Genomic DNA, 21,951 nt, shown 5'->3' with positions numbered 1-21,951 from the left:
TTACCCCATCCAGGTCTGAACTCCTTTGTAAAATGCGCTGCCAATTTCAATTCAACACTTCTTATCCTGGTTAATCACTCTTAGGGGGGCTTCTTGGTGGAGTAGTAATGAATTTCTACAGTTCACTTGTCTGCATAGAGGTCGTGCTGTGCCTGGCAGTAGTCTCCACTGCCCTTCAGAAACTCCATAAATGTGTGACCAAGAACACCACAGAACTGCTGTAAAGAAGGGAGAGAAAAAAAAAAAGTTACTTCAGCTACTGTTCCCAAGTATATGTACAACTTAGCTCAAAATATTAACGCTTACTAAAAAGTAAAACGAAAATGCATACAGCGTAGATTTCATAGACTTTAGGGCTGGAAGGGACCTCAAAGATCATCAAGTCCAGCCCCCTGCCGCAGGGGCAGGAAGTCAGCTAGGGCCAAAGGATCCCAGCAAGGTAAGCATCCAAGCATTTCTTGAATGAGTCCAGAGTAGGTGCTTGCACCACTTCTGGAGGGAGTCTATTCCAGGTCTTGGGGGCTCAGATAGTAAAGAATTTTTTTTCTTATGTCCAGTCTAAAACAGTCTTGGAGGAGTTTGAGACTGTTGGTCCTTGTTTTTCCTTGGGGCGCTCAGGTGAACAGACATTCTCCCAGGTCCTGATGCACACCCTTTATGTACTTATACACCCCTTATGTATGTTTACAAATCTAATATAATTTCAGGCAGTGGTCACCAACCAGTCAGCCCCTGACAGTCAAAGCCCCCTCAGACTGAGATCAACTGTCAGAGGCTCTGCAATCGGGAATGGCTGGGACGCAGGAGCGGTAGGATGCACGTGGCTGGGCTGAGCTGTGCCCCCTGCCACCAGGGCCGGGCAACTGGGAAAATACCCCCCACTGCATCTCCTACCACTGGGTGAGTGGGACCCTGGCTGGGCCAGGGGTGGGTTGGAGCCCAGGTGGCTTGTCCAGGCATGCAGGGAAGCTCCCGCCACTGCACGCACCCCAACAGTGGCAGCCTCCCCCCGCCCGCCCCAGCTGAGCCACCCAGGCTCTGACCCTCTCCTGGTCTGGCCAGGGTCCCACTCACCCCTAGCCATGGGGGCCTCGATCTGCTTCCACCCCCCAGACTGACCTACTGGGCAGTGGGGGGGTGAGGGCATGGTAAATCCTAGATTGTCCTTTACTTCAAAGTGATCTTCACCTTAAAAAGGTGGGAGACCACCAATTTAAGGTATCATATTAGAATTTTGTTTTCTGCCTATTCAGACTTTAGTATTTTATTTCCAGGTATCAGTGCTTACTTTTACTCAGAAATGCTATTTTTGTTTTAGCAATACAGGTACTCCTCACTTAACGACCTACCTATTTAACGACCGCGTAGACTTACGACCAGCTCTCCGAGCAGTCAGTACTCCAAGCAGGAGGTTGTTAAGTGAGGAGTACCTGTATTGTGGAAACGGCGCACCGCAGGTTCAGCACCGCTGGGCGGACAGCTCCCGCGCTCGCAGCCCGGCTCCTCGCTTATCAACCAATTCGCTTAACGACCGAGTCGCAGGAACGGAACTCGGTCGTTAAGTGAGGAGTACCTGTACAATATTTTAAGAGTTGCAAGACCAAAATATTTCTAACAGAACTTTTATTCAGCAATTGTAATTTTTTTAAATGTAGCACTTTTCTAGAACTTTTTAGAATCTTAATTCAGTCTCAATTTACTAGAAGAGCATCAGAAAACAATCACTTAGGCTATATTTCTTGAAATTAGTGCAAATTATATTTATTTCATCTCCAATATCTGCAGCATGTTTTAAACACAACTTTCATTCTCTAAGTAGAATTCACACACCTCTGCCTTGCCCTCTAAGCACAGATACTATGACACTTGTTTTCCATACAAGGATCATTTCATGCTCAGAGGGTGTTTTCCTAACCGCTCTAAGTCCATCCTGTTCTGAATGGGTATTTGGAATTCAAGTATACTAAAAACATTAACTGGTAGCAATGTCTTCAAGAAATGGAATAAATTGCTAAAAGGAAAAAATGCCTCTTTAATCTAATTTACTCTAACCTCTTAATTTAAAAAGTAGAATCAATTATTTCTACTTCAAAGACGTGAACAGAGTTAACTAAATTCATCTGCTCAGGAGAGACCTAAAACTGAAACAAGAATTTCACACACTATAATAGATGTACACTGTCAGCATTGTGGGGAATCTTGCACACCACATGCCTGGCTCTAACAAATATTATTAGTCTAGCCACCCACACATTCTTTACTGCCAAGTTATTTTTAATAAAAAGCCTTCTTATTTTAAAGCATATTGATTGTTTAGTAGTGAAAATATGCAACAGGTCTACTGCTTAGGAGATACTCTGGCTTACGTTAATATTCTAGTTCCCATTTAAATTGTTTTGTTGATTCCCCATTTTGTAATTATTCAGGTTTTTGGGGGGGGGGGGGGTTTGGTTTTTTTTTTACTTAAGCCACCTGACCCATATAAAATAAAAACATTATTCCTGCTTACTAGATCTGCTTTATGTTGCAAAAATGAAGGTACTGCACTGTATAGGCATTGCTGGTAAGTCTATCACAAGTTGCTTTGAGGAAATTCTAAGCATTTACATGCAGATACAGATACTTGAGCGATAAGAATAATCATTAAAGAAATCATTATAAACTTGATTTATTGTGATACCTCATGCTACAAGGAGCCATTTTATGCTCAAAATGAACACTGTAACATTCTGAAGTCCCTGTTCTACTTATAGGGAACTATGATCAGGGAAGTGGGTAAACATGCATGCAATGCTAGTCACCTACTATGCAAAGGACTAAAAACATCCTCTGGCAAGGAGACATAGGAAGAGGTCTGCATCAAAGTCCAGGGAGTCTATCCACCTCCACACAGTTGGGCATGAGGTAAAAACAGGGATTTTAGTGTTGCCTTGGATGGTTCTCAAGAGTTTCAAATTACATATTTACAGTTAATATAAAAATGTGAGGTTCCACCCAACTTGAACATAGCTTTATTTCTTGGCCTTCACCCAGTTTCCCTGATGCAACAATGGCCACTGTGACTATGTGGCTGGTCCTTTTAAACAGTAAGAGGAATGCTGCAGATATTGGAGATGAAATAAATATAATTTGCACTAATCTCAAGAAATATAGCCTAAGTGATTGTTTTCTGATGCTCTTCTAGTAAATCAAGACTGAATTAAGATTCTAAAAAGTTCTAGAAAAGTGCTACGTTTAATAAATTACAACTGCTGAATAAAATTAAGTGTTACCACTGTAAAACAAAAAAAAGTCCGTTTTTAGCACCCCTCTTTAGATTTGAGACTATAGCATATGCGAAGAGATAACAGGGAGAAGTTTCACTCCATCTACACCACTTTTCCACAAAATGCGTGTTTTCTCCCAGGAACGCCAGTCTCTGCTTCTGAAGCGACTCACCAACCTTCCTAAAGCATAAACTGACATGATTAGAAGGTTCACTCTTGTGAATAGGATACTGAACAAGTGCAACACCAGTTAGTGTTTTGTCAGTATCACTATCCATTTGCCAGTCAGATACTAAACCCTTATTTGCTAAAACTACTATTTTATTTCCATTAGCAGAGAAGCCTCAGGAGAAAGTATAAAGGTTAGAGGAGTTTGCTCAGAAAGATAACAAATGTATATTGCAGATTGGTAGCTCTGTCTGATCAAAAATGAAGTGACCCCCATCAACATTTTAACCTCCTTGGACATTCTAGCTATGACCTCAGAGTAGTTATTCTCAAGCAAAACTTTAAAAAGCTTGAATGGAAAAAAAAAAAAGTCACTGAACAACAACAAGACACCCACAGACTGGATTGTATTAAGTATAATCTAACCAGAGCAGTCCAACTTCTGGGCAGCTGGGGGGGAGCACCCACTGTAAGGACCCATCTCACATGCAGCAGAAGCAGCTGGCCCCACCATGCATGCAACAACAGCACCCTTGCCCCCTCCTGCTACAGGAGCCAGTGTAAGAAAACAGCAAGATGAAGGTGGGATCACCAAAAGAACTCAGATGCTGCAGCAGGAACAGCAGCAGGGTGGGAGCAACGACAACCATGCAGAGAAGTTTAAGTCCCCAAAGCTGATCCTCTGAGGTCTATCTATATCAGGAGTGTGCAAAATACAGCTTGGGGGCTGGATCTGGCCCACCAGGCCATTCGATCTGGCCCACGGGGCCCCTAAAATTTTTAGAAAATTAATATTTATTTGCTCCTGGCTGCCTGTCAAAGATGACAGGAGCCAGGGGCAGTAGTACCCCGGGAAAGCTGGCAGCAGGACCCAGCAGCATGGCCTGCCCAGCCCCAGCCCCCCAACCAGAAGCCCCTGCCTAGCAGAGGCAGGTGCCTGGGACTGTGGGGCTGTTCCTGCTTCCCTGGACTGGAGAGGGAAATGCAGCCTTCAACATCTTACTAAAACCCAGTAAGCAGCCCTCCGCCTGAAATAACTGCCCGCCCCTGATCTATATGCAGCCCATGGGCTGCCACTAGGGACTTCCCTAATCTAAATCAAAACTACAGGATTCTTATCCCATTACTTGAATTTCTTTAGCCCCTATGTCCCTGGGTTAACTAATTTGTTTTTCCTCTCTCCCATCCACCTCTCCCAACAGTGATCCCTTCTTTTGCCTACCTTCTGTATACTAATCACAGCTGTCTATTCAGAAGCTCTACTTCTTGCAGTCCCTTCATTTCATGAAGTAAGCAGCTACTTAAGAAAGCTTGTAATATCTGATTTAGTCAGTCTATAACAGGCTTGTCCAACATGCGGCCCTCCAAGGTGTTTTCTGAGGCCCGAGGTGCTGCGATGGGAAATGAAAGTAAACACTGTAGTTTCGTTTGGGGGGGGGGGGGGGAAGATGTGATACCGCTTCCTGGGAGGTCTTTGAATATGGTTCGCCAGCCCACTGGGTGATAAAAAGTTCATGATCTGGCCCCACATTCAAAAGGTTGGACACCCCTGGTCTGTAAGGTGTACATCTATCCTGCCTTCTGCAAACTACCTCTTCCCATTCAATACTAACAGATAACCAACAAGTTAAGTGAGAATATGCCACAAAAGACTTTGAGAGTAAGCAGTTAGTTTGCTATTACTGAAAAGGATGATCTAGGGACGCAATGCAAATAAAGGACTGGATTTATTTGAAGTACAAGAGAAACAACAAATTACAAAAGCCTGAGCAATATTCTTGAACTGGATGCAGAGAGATGGAATTTTACTGCAACCTCTTTTTCGCTAGGCTCAGGGATCCAGGTTTTCCATTTCCCATGGAAAAGGGAGTAAACTAGGAGTTTTGTCTTTACATAGATTCATACAATTGAATTCATATGATTTAGCTATATATCCCTCAAGTCAAACTGCATCTGTGAGATGTCCAAGGCAAAATGGATCTACCCGCGTACTCCAGACCTAGACTCACATGCAGGGAGATAACTGTGTTTACATGTGATGGAAAATGGGCTGACAGCAGAGCTTTGTGGGAGTCCCATATAGCTAGAAGAGGGTGTTGAAGATTTTCCTAAGGACATGCTGAGCACCATTAAGCATGTGGGGGAGAATGAGAAGTCATGAGTAGGCTCAACTGTGTCTCAGGCACCCTGCAAGACAAGGAAGATGAGGATGAAGTTCTGGTTCCAAGATTTAGTAGCTAAGCACACTGCTAATGAATTTGGGAACAGGTGTGTGATGTAAAAATAGTAGAAGCTAAACCAGAGGAGTTTTAGGATGGAAACAGAGGAAAGGAACTCAAAGCTGTATTTTATGACAATTGCTTCAAATGATCAGAGAGACTAAAGGGAGAAGAACCAGGAGATTAAAAAAAATCTTGATCCACTTGCCTCTCCAAAAATAAGATTGAGACTAAGGATATTGGTAACACAAATAAAAGAGTTAGAATACAACAAGAGGCAACTATTACCCCATGGAGACTAGGAACTAGGCCTGGATCATTGGTGAAGGGAAGAATGAGAAACTTCTGTACCTGGGGCAGAAGAAAAGAATTTTAGAAAAGGAAAGAAAGGTCAGGTTCTAAGCTTCATTTGGAAAATACTGGAAAAATCCTGTGCAGAAAGAATAGTGGAGGCAGAACTGTACAGTACTAGTTTCCATCTAGCTAAGGATCTTATTTACCACAATTACCTAGATTTCAAGGCAGGTCCTACTGTAGGCAACCAAAAGCCAGGTCTTATATGGAATTGGGGAGGGGTGCAGAGAGGAACAAGGAGCTCTAACTGTAATGGTTATAACAACCATGCAGTCAGCACACTGGCTGAAAAAGGACTCATGGTAGTCGTCACTTGATTTCTGTCTCAGGTTGGACAGGCCACTTGGGGCTTTGGCAGCAAATAACCAGAAACAAGTCCCCCTCGGGGGGCCTTCCTAAATAGCCAACCAGCAACTACAGCACTAAGAATTGTTTTAGTTCTGTGAAGAGCAGTGTTAGGATACAACTAGCCATAAATGAGTTCCACATTTCAGGCAAGGGAATGTTTGAGGGTAGAGCTCACACTTTGGCAGAGAATACAGTTTTGAAGGAATAAGGTGCACCAACCATCTGAAGGAAAACATATCTGAACTCAGGAATAGAATAGCATCCACTATCCCACCAAGGAGACTGCTCCATCTGTGATGGTTCTGGAATCCAAAAGTTTCTATTCTATAACATGGGCATTTCAAGGGCTGACATATGGACTTCCTATTTTCCTTAAAGTTTATTTTGCTCCAGGAGAAAATAGGCTAGTTGAAAGACCGGTTCCAGTTAAAATTTCAAAACCACCTCAAATTGATGTCTTAGATTAGGTCTTACGACCACCTTATGTCTGCAAAATGCATTTTGGCAGGGGGGAGGGGAGGGGGGGGGCACGGAAGGTGCATCAGCTATAAAAGCACTGAATTCACGGATTGTCTTAACAGAGATCATTAACTGATGGCAAGTTAGGATTGTAAGGAGCGTATGACAGTGAGTAAAGAGGAAGTCTGAAAGAATGATTCTATATATGCAAAAGTAGGCTCCTTAACTTCCATGTAAAGAGATAACCTCTTCAGAATATAGATATCATAGGGTGCAAAAAACTAAACATGACTCTCAATAAATATATGATATGCAAAGATCACCTTAAGGAATACCTTGCAGCATATGGAATACAAGCTCAAAGAATTGCTTCCAATGCAGCTACAGTAATGTTTAATATATGTCTCCACTGGGTCAAAACTATGCAGGGCTGCCAATAAAATAATCCCCTCCCTGCCATTTTGAGAAGTTTTTCTTGTTGACAACTTGATACTTTACAAAATAATTTACTGTACTGATAGGAAACTGAAGTATTCAGCCAGCCAGCATCCAGGCAATCTGATTTAGCACATGGAGGTCTGGAAATGGAATGGAGGCTGGTCAACATCCAGGTAAAATCTCTTCCCAAGAGTTATTTCACCTGGTATGAATTACCATGATTTAATGTGGCTTTATTAAAACTGATCTTGCATATAACCCTGGGCATTAGGGGAATCTAAAGAAAAACCCCAACATGAGGAAGACATTTTGCAATGAACCTAGACTCTCACCTTTCCTGAAACAAGCCATTTCTTGTTGTCTTTGATGGCAAGTAGATGTATTATGAGCCATACTTTTAACACCTTGTTCAAAACTGGGTGACTTCTGGAAGCATGGGAAAACACCTCTCTGCTTGTTTATTTGAGAAACTATAGACATGGGATTTGTTAAGATCCGAACTGTGGCATTTCACAGAACGTTATCATGCCACACAATCTGATCCAATGTCTCATAGTTCCAGAGACATTTGCATTTTCTCTCAGAGTTGTAAAACAAGTACTTTTGAGACTATAGTCTTTAATCTGGAAATGATATATGCCCCAAAATCATAGGAAGAGGGGCTAGGAAAAAAAAAAAAAAAGAGTATGCATTTTTGAGCAGTCAGGCACTGTAACAAGAATAAACCATTATTTTAGTTCTGACTTGCTACCAAAGCAGAGTAAAAAAGCTAAGGAGTGGCAGGATAAAAATCAGACTCTATCTTACTAACCCAGACAACAAGACTGAATTCACAGACAGCTGGGTTGGTCTGTCCTTTATTCCCTACCTGTCCCCCTCCCAATCTGCCATGTTCTTCATGCAGAGCCTGACTGTGCCACAACATGTGTTACAGGTTCATCACCCTTGGCTTAGACTACAGAGATGATCATGGCTAGAAAAAAGAGCTTCTAGAACAGAGGTTCTCAAGCTTTTTCTTACTGTGTACCCCCCTCCCAGATTTACCAGCTGCCTGTGTACCCCTACCAGCATATGCATTATATTTTAACCCCTTAATGCTAATTACAAAAATTAAATCCACTTTGCACAATTTCACCTGTGTACCCCCAGGGGTAGGCATACTAATCTGGGAACCCCTGATGTAGATAAGTAAGAAAATTCCTAGAGTTTGTAACAGCATACTGCATACTAAAAATGTTTCATGAAGAAAAGTGCCTGTGGTTAGGGAATGGGCCCTCAAAAAACCTCAGCCTGTACTAACTCATACGTGCAAAGAAGTTTAATTCAGCACTGGAAATGCAGTTATGTCCCGATACATTTTTTTCAGTAATGTGTCATCAGTGTCCACAAAAGGTTAAATTTAAGGTACTCCTTTCCCTTAGTTGTCCAGGGCATCTTGGCTGTATCAGATTTTTCAGAGCAAGGACTGTTTTGTACAACTGAGCATACTGTTGACACTTCAATAGCAAGCCACTTGAACAGCTTAGTCAACCACCTTTCATCTATTTTGAAGTGAAAACCTGGGAAGCTAGTTATGGCATTGCACGTTAACATTTAGATCTCGGTGTCTATGCATGTATATAGATATCTCTATATATATAGATCCCTCCCCCCACAATACAGAAATCTTACTTGTTGAAACAGATCTAGATATTTGAATAGGAAGATGTGAACAAAGTTATAAAGAGTGTGAAGTCTTTTGTTATAGCAGTTTGGGCTATGTATGTAATAGTAAATAAAACACGGCACTGGTCATATAAAGCAGGATAAGCCAATTTAACTTTCAGTAATAACCAGATGTTTCCATACAGTCACAGCAACTTGTTGGAAGAGACAGACAGATTCCAGGTTGAGTTATGGTCCCCAAGTCAGAAAGCAGAACCTGGACTCCCTATTTTCTTCTGTTCACACCAGATCTACTGAAGTCAGTGGGAGTGTTACACAGGGACCAGAGGAAAATTCAGCCTTTACCTAATAAGCGTTATTTATTTAAGGCCTCATTGGTACACTCAGCATGAGTGAGAACGTACAACCCCCTCGTGGACCATCACTACCTCAAGTCTCCTTCGCCCATCTTACGCATTTACTTCTCTACAGCAACTCCCCATCCCCACTCCTCCTAGAGGGCCCCAGCACCAACCCATCTGCTGCCCCCTTCCTTAAACGGGTGGGCACAGGAGCACCCAACCTCCAAGTCCCAGTGTCACCTTCCAGCTGACAACCCAATGAGAGGAAAGGAGGTAGGAGCCCTGCTCTGAGTCACTCCCTCCTCTAGCTCCTCTGCAGGGAGACATATTGGAAGGTTCTTCCCAGCAGCCAGGAGGGCTGGAAACTCTTGGGGGGGGAGGGGGAGGAAGGTAAAAAAAAAAGGGAGAATGGCCAATTTACCAGGAACCTGCTGCCACTCCCACAGCCGGCGACCCAGACACATACACTGGCCTTTCCCACACCGCCACTGAGCAGATAAGACTCGTGTCCTTCTCCCATCAGCTGCTCTCTCAGTCCCTCAGCGGCCAGGACCCCCCCCGGGACCCACGCACGGCGGCAGGTCCCAGCGGGGCAGCTCGAGCCCAGCCCGCCGGGCGGCCCGTGCCGAGGCCTGGGCCGTCAGGTCGCCATTTGAGGAGCCGCCTCCTTCCTCAACCTGAAGCAGGCACCGACCCCTTCCCCCCGCCTCCCAGGCCCCGCCGGGAGCCGCGACACCCTCCCGTGCCCCCGGGGCCATCCACTCCCAGCCCGGACAAGCCGAGGCTTGCTGCAAGCAGCGGCGTCCCGGCGCGGAGCCATTTTGTCCGCCCAGCGCCGCGGAGAGCCGGGGCCGCGCTCACAAAGCGCCTTTGTGGCGCCGCCCCCCGCAACAAAGAGCCAACATGGAGGAGGTGGCGGTGGCGGCACTCACAGGACGACGGTTACTCATTGAAGACTGTAGCCTGATCATGCAGCCGGGGTGCGGGCGCCACCGCCGGGGGCAGGAGGAGCGGAGCCGGGCGGCGGACGAGGCGCGGCTGGAGCGGGCGGGCGGGGCGCGGCGGGGCGGCGGCGGCGACGGCGCTGGAGCATGCAGCTGCGGCGGAGGCTGGGGCGGCTCTGCAGCGCGCGCGGCGGGCGGGGGCGGGCGCAGCTGCAGCACGACTGACCCGCCGGCGCCGCCTCCTCCCCCCGCGCGCGCCCCTCTCACGCCGCTCGTGACGAGAGCGGCGCCGGGCCAATGGGAGCCCGCGCTCGAGCGGAGGAGGGCGGGGCCGGAAAGGCGTCATGAGGCGGAGGCAGCAGGCGAGAACCGGTTCGTGAATGAGCGGGCTAATTTCCGCGCCAGGCTCGGCCGCCCCCAGCCAGCCCCAACCGGCTACCGCCGGGGAAAGTGACACGAAGGCCGCAGCGGCCTCGCCTGACCCCGGGGGCGGCCCGTGCTCCGCGCCGCTGGTTGGACGTGGTCCGGGACAGCCTCGCCGCTGCGCGCTCCCGGCCCTGTGGGGCTGCCTCCGGCGCAGCAGGGCGAGATTTGTGCCCTGGCGTGCCCTCAGGCAGCCCCACGCCCGGCTCCCCCTGTCTGCCCCCGGGTGATGCGGCCGTGGGCTTAGTCCCGCCTAGGAAAACTAGAAGCCCTCCTTGGTGGGGATCAGTAAGGGCTTTTTCATTGCTTCCTCGGGACAAATACAGACGTAACTGGGATGGAAGCAAGCATCATAGGTTTATAATGGGGAACACAATGTAGAGCACCCTGCACAGTGCCAGCCAGCCCCGAATGAGTCCAGGGAGTGCTGGGCACAGCCCAGGGAAATAGTCTGGAGGAGGGACAGGAAAGTGGTGCTGCGGTGGGGGGGGGGGGGTCCTCCTGGTCACAGCCTCCTTCCTGGTCAGCTAGATCTGGAGCTTAGCCAGGGCCAGGTGAGGTTGACCAGGAGGTCCAGGGACTTGGTGAGGAGGAGTGCAGCCAGCCCTGCAGCAGGAGGTCCTGGAGGAGGCAGTGAAGGGGCTGCATCCTGGCACAATCCAGCTAGGCCTTGCACCAGGGTCTCCCTCTGCTCACAGAAGGGGCAAGTGTTCAGGCCATCTGTAAAGCGTGCCGGTGGTGATGGCTCGATGGAGGAGCCGCCAGCTGAGGTCCCTGGTGGTTGGTGGGAGCAAGGTGGAATATGGGCTTGTCCACCTAGCCAAGGGTATCCCACCACTCTGGTGCCTGGGCAGGACATGAGGATGGATTGTGCAAGATGGGACCTCTGGTCTGACTCGGGAAATGGCAGTTTTTATGCTCCCTAGAAAGGCAATGGCTCTTGAATAAAATTTAGTGTCTTCACAGTCCCTTCCTTAGCTGGCTTCTGGGCGGTGGCAGAAGTAGAAATGCTGGCAGAAGAATGGAGGGTACTGCTGCCACAGAAGCCTTTTGAAGTATGCACACACAGTCTCCTGCCACCCAAAGCTTTTTGGGCTTTTGCTGGGTAGGGTTCTGGGAAGGATTAAAGAAGTAGTTTACCTGCATTAATCCATGCTAATCTAACAATGACATCTTTTGTTTATCGTTTTAATTGCACGTGAGACTGATCGAGGGCTTTAAGGATCAAGTTACTGTCTTTGTCAGAAGGTTGCAACATCTTTTCAGTATTTTATACTGTAGGTGAGGGTCACTAGTAGCTGCTTTGAAATCCCTGCTTCCTCAACATGCGGCTGAAACTCACTCAAATATAGCATTATAGAGAAGTAGGGCTGGAAGGGATCTCCAGAGGTCATTTCGTGAAACCCTCCCTGCCTGAGGCAGGATCATCCCTATCCAAACCAGCCCATACAAACCATAATCAAAACTCTACATAAGACTGCCAGGAGTCAGGGCAAGATGGGTATTTTAGACACACGAGTAGCATAGATTGATAATTTGGGGAGAAAGTGGCAAATGAGTGATTATAACTAGTGTCACTGAAGCAGGAGAATTAGTTTTATGTGGGTAGTAAATAATTAGAGCTAAAAAGTATCTGAAAGTGTGAAGCACTGATAATACAGATATCAGCAAGGGCAATAAGGAGAATGTTACAGTAATTAGAGCAATGAGGAAGATCTGTATAAGGTTTTTGGGTAGATCTTAGATGCATGGAGCAAAAAAGTAAAAAAATGGACACAGTTTATATGGGGAGCCTTCCTCCTGGCACAGAAAGAGGGTACAGCCATTTAAGGGATTTTTGACAGAACAGGCTTTTATGGGGAGGAAAAACGAGACCATTTCCAGCTAGGAAGATCTTTCTTAGGCCAGCTTGAACAGCTGTACACTTTTCCCGACACTGGGATGCCCCCAGTACCCCTCAGTCCGAGAACACTAGCCTGGCTCCCTGCAAGCCTGGCCAGAGCAAGCTGTAAGGAAGCCCTGTGGGAGACCCTGGTGCGCTGCTTGAACACAGACTGTTCAGGCAGCAGTATCACTGTCTCTTATCTCCCAACTGAACAAACTTAGGTCACCTTGAGTGTCCTCAGGATGGGTCAAGCAGCAGAGGGACTGCCCCCCCATTCCACTGGTTAGCTGATTGGTGTGACAGGGCAGACATTCTGCTGCTCAACATATCCTGGGTCTCCAGGATGGTTCCAGCCACAGCCACATTTGCCTCCTTTGCCATACACAGCTCTTGAAGTTGTGCAAAGGACAGGGGGTGTTCTTCTGCAGCTAAGAATAGTCCTGTGGCTTAGGAAAGTTCCAAGCATTGTGACCTCTGCCTCCTGCCCCAAGTACAGCTCTGAGGAGACCCAGAGCTGTGCATAGGGAGAGGGCATTCCTTTGTGGCTAGAACGATCCCAAAGAGAAAATGCTAGCCCTAGGCTGTCTCCTGCTCCACACACATCTCTGAGTTGTACTGCATGTGATGTGCAGAACTAGTTTGGTGTTCATGGGGCTGTACCTGGTGCTGTGGGTGCTCCACATGGCACAGGGGGCCAGGCCAGGGAGCACACTGCATGCAGTGCCTGCGTCAGACCAGCCCTGTGCACTGGCTTTAGGGTTGGTTTGGATCAAGCACACAAACTAGCCCTGTATACCAGACCCAGTGTGTAGGGCTGGTCTGATACGTGTGCTACATGCAGCATGCACACTGTGCTGGTCCCACATGCGGTATACAACCCAAGCCCCCAACGGGCTGGTATGTGCTGCATGCAGGGTATAGGACTGGATTGGGTGCACAAGCTGCACACAACATGGAGGGCTGATCCAGGGTACGAGATGCGTGTGGTGCCCCACTGGGCTAGGCCTGTATGTTGGATCTGGGGCCAGTCAGGATTGGGCCTGCAGACCAGCTCCATGCAATGGAGCCAGCACACAGGGCTGGTCCAGAGTAGGCATCTCATGCAGCATAAGCCCCATGCCAGCTCCATGAGAAAGCCCTGGACCAAGGCTGGTGTATGTAGCACACAGTGCATGGGGCTGATCTAGGTCATGGACAGCATGCGATGCCCATGCAAGACTGGCCCTATGCACTGGCTCTGGTGAGGCCCTCGCAGACTGGCTCTGCACCCCTCATCTAGCCCACGGGGCCAGATGAGTTTGACACCCCTAATATAAACCAATAAAAGTGAGAACACTTTGAGTATATTGCTCTGATATACATCACTATCAGCCTGATGTAATTTCGCCAAAGTTAATAGAGTTTCTCTGAACTGATGCTAGTATAAACAAAGTGCAGAATCTGAACCATATTGTACAGATATTGCCTCTCTTCTCTTTCTGGAATTAACTTGTAACTTACAATATGGCTGAAGATGTGTCTGATGTAGTCATATTTTTTTCAACAAGTTTTTGGAATACTAGGGAAATTCAAAAACACTGTTATAGTGCTAGTGTTGTGCTAATATTTTAAAAAGGTAAAGATGAACTGTGTTATTACAAGCAGGTTAAGTTGACATCTGTCCCAAGCAAAATAATGGAAGGGCTAATCTGGGATGAAAGTGCTTAATAATTAAGGGAGATGAATGCAGGCTAGGATAGTTTGCTAGAAAACGCATCTTGTCAAATAAACCTGATTTCATTCTTTAAAGAAATTTCAAATGTGTTTGATAAAAGTAACTTCATTCATGTAATATACTTACAAGCCAGTTGACTAGGTATCAAATGACGTTACCTCTAAAAAACCCAGCCTTATCGATAGGGACCTACCAACTTCAAGGCAGAAGTGGGGTGCACTGCAGCTCCTTTAATCTTGCACATTCACTGTTGTGCCTGCGCGTCCCCCCCCCCCGGCTGTCTGGTGAAGGGGTCCTGCTTGTAGCTTGCTCCTGATCAGCAGGGAGGCAAAAACTAAGGTTTTAAATATGGCACTGTTTTTGCCTCCCACTGCTGATTGGCTGAGGGGTCCTGGTGACCCCACTGCTTGCTGCTGACCTGTGGGGAGGCAAAAACCATGCTATGTTTAAAATCACTGTTTTCACTTCCCTGCCAATAAGGAGCGAACAGCAGTCGGGGCCCCTCCACCAATCAGGGGGGTGCGCAGGGGAACCTGCAAGATTAAAGGAGCCACCACACACCCCACTTTCACCATGAATTTGGTAGGTCCTACCTATCAATTATCAAAGGAATGTACCTTAGGTGAGAACTGGCCAACTGATCGATCACAAAATGCTAGGGAACCATCACTGAATAGTATTATTTGGGCTTCTGCTGGAATGAATAGTAGGCCTGATGTTATTCAACATTTTTATCAATAATCTAGAAGTAAATATGTTATCAGAAACTGCAACATGTGTGCATGATAGAAAGAGTGGCATCATGGTAAATAACAGTAAGGGAAGAGCAGTCATGCATGATCTGAATCACTTTATCATTTGGTATCCCTCACAAACCATGCTTTAATACAGCCAAATGTAAAAATACACCTTTTGGAACAGGGATTTCAGGCCATCCATATAGAGTCAGCTACTACATTGCAGAAGACAGTGACTGTAAAGGATCTAGAGGTCATAGTGTACAAATTAGGAAACATAAGTTTCCAGTGCAGTACTGTGGCAACAGCAAAAAGGGCTGCTTTAAATTTTTTGTTGTATAAATGGCAATAGCGATTCAGGGTCCAGAAGCGATTTTACCTCTATTGTAGTATCGGCGGTAGCAGCAGTCCCTTAATACGAGATGACAATCTTCTAGTAGATAGGGAAGTCATCAGTGAGTCCATGGATGGCAGTGGAGGCCGATCTGAGATCTGCACGTTTGACTGAAGGTGTGGCAAGTAGTTCTAGTAGGAAGGAATAGATCCTGGTGATGTCCAGGCCCCAGCTTTTTCCTTTTGTCTCTCTTGTTTATCCATCTCCATAGTGAAGCAAGTTTGCTCAAAATGATCAATGCCTTGTACATCACAGTGCCGTTGGGGATGATGCGGTGTTTGTTGAGTCTCCCAAGTGTTTATGCTAATATTACATTTCTTCAGAACTGCTATATATAGCAAAGGTCAGCAGTGTTTTTGGGCAAAGTGCCAAAAACACCCACAACCTCAACTTGTAAGATGTTGGCATGCCAGGGCCAGATGGTGGGGGATTCGTGAGGGGCCCGATGCTTGTTGTGGCAGTGCAGCCTCAGCCCCTTCCCTGCCACCCGCCCCAAGGCACACATGCCAAGTAAAATACCTTCATGTGCCATACTGTGGCATGCTGTGGGTTGTCTGCCCCTGGTATATAGCATTAGTAAAACTGTTACTAGAATACTGCATGCACTTCTACTATCCACGTTATAAAAAGCATGTTGAAACACTGAAGAGTGTAAAAGAAGCCGCAAAAAATGAAGGACTAGAGAAAAAGCCTTGTAGTGAGAGACTTAAACAGCATAATCTGTTTATCAGACAGAAGATTGATATGTAACTTGACTTCATGCAGAGAAAATACCTGGCATTAAGGATTCTTTAATCTAGCAGAGAAAGGCATAGAAGAAAACACTAATTACTGGAAGCTAAAGTCAGACAAATTCAAATTAGAAATCAGAAACACATTTTTAACCATGAAGGTGACTAATCAGCCAAAAGCAAGTAGATTTACTAAATCTTAATGTTTCCAAATAGAGCCTAGATGCCTTTCTGGAAGATGTGCTTAACCAAGCACAAGTTACTGGGCTCAGTATAAGGAATGTAGGTAAAACTTAATGAAGTATGACATGCAGGAGGTCAGAGTAGAAGAGCTACTGGTTTAAGGTTAGGTTCCTAATGTTTCTGGTCTTATTTCTTATGTTTTCTGAATTTTATATTTCACTTGGAAGTTTTGCTTTTAGCATTCATATGCACAAATCATTAACAGTTGTAAAACCTAATACTTCATTGTAGCATCATGCTAATAGCTTCTTTGCTTGAAAATTCTCCTTTTATGACTACCTAATTTTTCAATATTAAATCAACTTCTGTTGTAATGTGTGCTAGCTTCATTCCTATCCCTTGATTCATCATTTTATCCCATTATCAGCCAGCAAGCTGTTTCTTGTTGTTGACTGTATGTCCTTATACAAAATTTGTTCTTCAAACTGTATCCTTGTGTTCAGTTTGTAAAAACATATCTCATGATTTCTTTAAAATTAGATCTGTCAGATTAAAAACAATGTCTCATTTCTCTCCATGTCTGAATTCTGCTCAATGCAGGAGGATCAAGGCTATCAGGGAGCGAGATTCATTTCTCTGGTTCTGTGCCAGTGTAGCTTCAGTATGAGTTAGAGTAGGCTGTGGTTGGCATATAGTCCATAAGGAACTTCACACTGATAGAAAATTGACAGAGTAGATCTCTGCTGTGTCCTTTGCCCTTTTACCTCTGACAGATTCTCTTTATGGGGCAGAGGTCCCTGGGAAGAGAGCTGGCTCTGCTAGTTTAATACCAAAAGGGAGTTCTTTCTGTCTAAAAAACTGTATGCTTACATGTTATATGTAGAGTCCTTCTCTTAGTACTGCCTGCATGTTAAAGGGGTCCAGAGTAAAATGCTGAATTCAGCTTTACATTCAGGGTCAAGACACACATTTTCTCAACCTATGGTGATATAAGACATTTCATTAACAGAACCTGAAGACTTTAAAACTGAAGATTTTTATTCCAGTAGTTTCACTGTGTCTAGGTATTTAGGAAAACCAAGGCCCAAATCCCCCTCATTATTTGCTGGCAGAGACGTCCTTGTCCATGCCGCATTCCTGTTGATTTCACTATATGGTAGTGTCTATGCATAGTGTTCTGCTTATGTTAGAATACTACAGAACTCTGAAAGGAAGAGGGTTTCTCATGATTACATAAATAATACCACCTCATAAACTGATTATTTGTATAGCCATATGTGTATGGTGTAATAAAGTTGTCATTCAATGGCTTTATTTATATGGGTGGCACGTAGGCAGCAGATAATCCAGGTAGACATCAACCTAAGCAGAAGTAATCTTTATAGAAAAATAAACATAAGCAGTTTCTCTGTGGCACAAATAGGTTTTCTGTTACAATGTGTTTTTTTGTATAGTCACAGGGTGCATCTACACTTGTACCCGACTGTGCAGTTGTTACTGCTCAGTCATTTAGTATTTGCTTTAGTAAGTACTATTATAGTTATCCTGGCTTTAGCAAGTACTAAATGATTGTGGAGTAACTGCTGTTACTGCACAGTCCTGATGGCACATGGGTCATTTCCAACCCTACTGTGCCATAGCTCATTGCTACTGAGCAGTAGTGCTGGTGTCATAGTTTTTGCCCACCCACGCTATGTCACCATAGTGACTTGTTGCTATGGCGATGGAGCATCTCATGTAGACACACCCACAAATTTATTTCACAAGGTCCTTGGACTTGCATATAGTCATTCTTAGGAAATCCTGGGTTTCATTATACATATATGTTCAGTTTTTACCTCACTTTTTTGTATATATACTTCCTTTTTCACATCCTTGTGACAAGGTATTTAGCAGAATTGCATATTTGTTGGAATCTGGCATGGCCACAATGTGAGCACTTCTGTTTTGGCCTGTGAATTTGCAGTCTCTGGACTGTCGACCATGTGGCCTAGCACCCACACCACCCAGGTCTAGAGTATTGTACTGATTCTACACTTACAGTTTCATTACATATGGAACTATAGCTGTGTACTAATATAATTATACTATTATAGTTATCCTGGTATATATTACTTGTAGATGATGTTATTCTTTTCCACTCTTTGCTGCCTTGCACTGTACTCCTGAGCTGTAGCTGATACTTTAATACAGCTGGAATAGAAGACCAGTCAGGGCTGTCCTCTTGACTGTCACCAGCTAGAAAACCCAGTCCACTCAGCCAGGCAAGTACTGCCTGCTATGAATAAGAAAGTCTCTTGGGAGAGCAGTACTGTCTATTTTCTGAGTGCTATCCAGCATCAATCTGTGAGATGAAGGGAGTATAGATATGATTTCCATCTGCTCTGGCTAAGGAGGTCTAGGATCAGAGCCCTGCAGACCTTCACAGACATCAGTGCTAGGGAGAGACATTACACATAAACCGGTTTAAGGGATCAGATACTGGTTTAAACCTGTAAGAGAACAGAACAGATGTTCAGTGCACATAAACCAGTTTGAAAATGGCTGAAACCAGTTTGAGATAAACCTGGCTGAATATAGTAGAATTAACTTATTTGGCTCAAACCGGTTATGAAATGTCTGTCCCAGCAGCAGAGGTGGCCCTTCCCCTTTTCTATCTGACTGGAGCTGTGGCAGAGACTGCAGGTGTCTGCCTGGCTTTCCCCAGCTCTCCAGCCCCCCTCCTCTCCCCTTCCCCTTCCCCGCCCTCACCACTCCCTGCTAAGCAGGGATTACCCCCTCCCGTCTGCCTTACACAGACACATCTCAGCACTAGCTAGCAGGCCAGATGCTGGCTACAGTTCACGTTGTGGGAAACCAGACAAAGGCAGACAGGACTGTGTCCACTTGGGTCGTTTTGGAACTAATCAACAGGTAGCTGGTAATGTCCCTCTGTTCCTTCGTTGGAAAAATTGTTTAAGAAGAGCTTGAACTAATGGAGAGAAGCTTTTGTTTTCTTTATTTTCTTAGTGGGCTGATAGACACTGAGGGGTGATAAGCACTGTGTTACCAATTGCCTGCTGGGCTGCTCAGGATTGGAGGTGGGGGGGAACCCCTCCCTTCTAATCGGAGTATCCTACTGGGTGCTATTGTCCCATTTTATGTGCTCAGATAATGGGCCTAAGTGCTGTCAATTATCTCACTGCTCTGTTGCCTCAGTAGAAATGTCCTGAGGGCATGGCACTTTTTGCAAAGATGCTACCAATCTTGTGTATCCCAGATCTGCATGGTTTATTAGGCACTTGGATCATAAATTCACAAAGACCTCAGTGACATAGAATAAGGATAAGGACTGAAGCCTGGAAACTATCCTTTTGTGAGACCTGTTTGGTGCTTTGGTATGTTGTGGGAGTGGAGTGGCTGTATGCAGCTATCAATTATCTACTGCTTAGGTCAGAATCTTATCATCGTTCCTCCTAATTTTTTTTCAAGTCCTAAAAAAATGGTGCTGCCATTTTTTTCATGTAGCAAGAATTCCACTTGATCAGTCAAGTTAGTTGGTATGACAAACTTTTCACGTTCACCTCTGTAACTCTGTATTCCTGCATTAGCTGATACACTGTTACCAAATCCTAAAATTGTTTTGCATATATTGATGCAACTTCATAACTAACATGAAATGCCATCTTACTTTTCCATACTAAGATAAATGTCTTCAACCTTCAAAATGTAGATAACTCAATGCTGGTAAACAGAAACCTTGTTAGATTCAATTCCCCCACATCCAAGTTTACGACACATAACCACTTTTTAGAATATTGTTTTAAAATGGAGAGAAAAGTACTATTACAGTGATGTACAGTGTAGAGCACATCTCTTGCTATGTGTGCCCCTCTAGTTTCCAAGTCTCAAATCTCACAAATAAAAACAGAGGCACGTCAGAAATAATAAAAACGTCATAGCAAGCTGGATTTTAAATGTTTTTTTTCAATTTTTTCCACATTTTATATAAAAAAACAGTTCTCTCTCTTTCACAGTCCTCAGAGGCACTTCTAGATCAGAAGAGCTACCTATTCTATCCAGGAGGCTGGGTAGGTGGGCAGTCTGGATGCAATGAAAATGAAAAAGGACCATCGGTGGCATGGCAGCTGAGATGCACCTAAGAAGCAAGGAATTTAATGAGATCCAGCAGACAGAGTGATGGAAGATTCCACAAGCAGAGGAAGACTGAAGTGGACCAGGACTGTATGCTCATGGAATATCTCTTTATCGTGGCTCTAACAAGCTCCAAGCATCCTCAAGTACCTGTGCAAAGTCCTGTTGTAGTACACATGAGTCTACAAGTTCTTTTTCTTCTGGTTCTGAAAATCTTTGGGGTTATTGTGGCAAAATGGGGCTCCCTGACTAGCCACAGTGCTAGTTTCCTCACCTGCTTCTGGGCACCCTGCCCACCTGTCTCTCCTGCCATGCCTTGATAGAACATAATTGAGGTGTTAATTAGGCAGGAGGCTGCCCATTCTTGCCCCTATGTTGGGGGCGCTATCTGCAGCTCCTTTTCTTCCCTACACTGCTGCCCAAGCCTCACAGATGGCATCTCAGGCAGTCAACTCAATCATCCCCTTCACCCATTAGCTGTGGCCCCTCCCTTGGGACCATCAGCTTCCCTTTAAGACCTGGCCCTGTCTCAGGCCAGTTGGAACCCTGAGCTTCGTTGCTCTAGGTGTCCCTCATGGTGGACCCCTGGGCTTCTGACCCCAGCATTGACCAGTCGGGTCCCTCAGATCAGACCTAAGCCTCCTGCCTGCACTCAGGAATTGAGGTCCCCCATTCCCAGCGCAGGTGCTTCATGAAGCATGCCTGGCCCCATGGGGTCACTCACCCCAGCAGGCTCAGGCGCTTCCTGAAACTTACCTGGCCTTCCCTGGATCAGATGGTTCATGTAATCCACTCAAAGGTGAGGGCTGGGTTAAGGTGCCCCTACCCTCCTTTCACCAGGGTGGTAGCTGACCTGGCATTTCCTGGGGACTCCCACGCCACTGGGAACCCCACCAGACCACCCACTCCCAGCAGGGTGCAGTTTTAAGTCATGCCCAGGACAAGGAGCCTCCAAACCTTCCCCTATAGCTCCTGCCCTTACCTCCAGGATGTTGCATACAGCCTTGCAGCCAGGCAGTGTTTCTACTTCTCCTTCCAGCAGCCAACTGTTCTCCTTATATAGGCAGTTAGAGACCTCAGATGGCTGCCACAATCAAGCATCTGCTGGCTGGTTGGCTCAGCCCTTGAAGTGGCAGGCACCAACAGTGCCCTGCCACAGTTACATGGGCAATGGGTGAGTTCAGGATTAGTTTGAATGTTAAATAGTGTCCCCACACACTGTGCAATTGGTGCTAAACATGATGCTGCTGGAAGGAAAAGAAGAGGGGCATCATAAGGAACTTTGTTGTTGTTTTGTTTTCTCTGCTGCACCCAACTTTAGTTTAGGGTTACAGCTGTAAGGGTTGACTGGGGCATAAGGAGTCTGAGTGGATCTGCTAGGTCAGTTTGCTAGAGAGGAAACCAAGGTCAAAGCTGGATATCAGTCATAGGCCACGATAGCAAGCTGTGAGTAGAGATAATGTTGTGGTCAGGGCAAACAGTTGATCCAGACTGGAAGGTCCAGAACACAAATAGGAACATGCAGGAACAGGCAGGACAGTCCAAGTC

The 21,951-nt window shown here is 45.8% G+C and overlaps 1 protein-coding gene and 1 long non-coding RNA gene across 4 annotated transcripts; one reads left to right on the top strand and one right to left on the bottom strand.

Annotated features, from left to right (window-relative positions):
* Positions 1 to 117: 117 nt before the first annotated feature.
* Positions 118 to 10,402, bottom strand: LOC132251402 (uncharacterized). Of its 3 annotated transcripts, none has more exons than XM_059730806.1 (2): positions 10,191 to 10,402; positions 118 to 215 (listed from the first exon to the last, which is right to left on the bottom strand). In XM_059730806.1, the coding sequence occupies exons 1-2, from the start codon at positions 10,227 to 10,229 to the stop codon at positions 123 to 125; spliced, it is 132 nt and encodes a 43-aa protein (XP_059586789.1). In that variant the 5' UTR covers positions 10,230 to 10,402; the 3' UTR covers positions 118 to 122. The 3 variants fall into 3 exon arrangements, with proteins under 3 accessions (XP_059586789.1, XP_059586784.1, XP_059586780.1); XM_059730801.1 differs by having other exon boundaries at positions 118 to 218; positions 10,191 to 10,393; XM_059730797.1 differs by lacking the exon at positions 10,191 to 10,402 and adding an exon at positions 9,680 to 9,866 and having other exon boundaries at positions 118 to 218.
* Positions 10,403 to 10,505: 103 nt separating this feature from the next.
* On the top strand, positions 10,506 to 20,595 carry LOC109285512 (uncharacterized). The gene is made up of 2 exons (XR_002093265.2): positions 10,506 to 10,574; positions 20,286 to 20,595. It is a non-coding gene; the product is annotated as an uncharacterized LOC109285512 (long non-coding RNA).
* The last annotated feature ends 1,356 nt before the right edge of the window (positions 20,596 to 21,951 follow it).

Source organism: Alligator mississippiensis, chromosome 1 (genome assembly GCF_030867095.1).
Source record: "Alligator mississippiensis isolate rAllMis1 chromosome 1, rAllMis1, whole genome shotgun sequence".
NCBI lineage: Eukaryota > Metazoa > Chordata > Crocodylia > Alligatoridae > Alligator > Alligator mississippiensis.
Note: the sequence above shows the minus strand (reverse complement) of the source record. Positions and strands in the feature narration are given on the sequence as shown.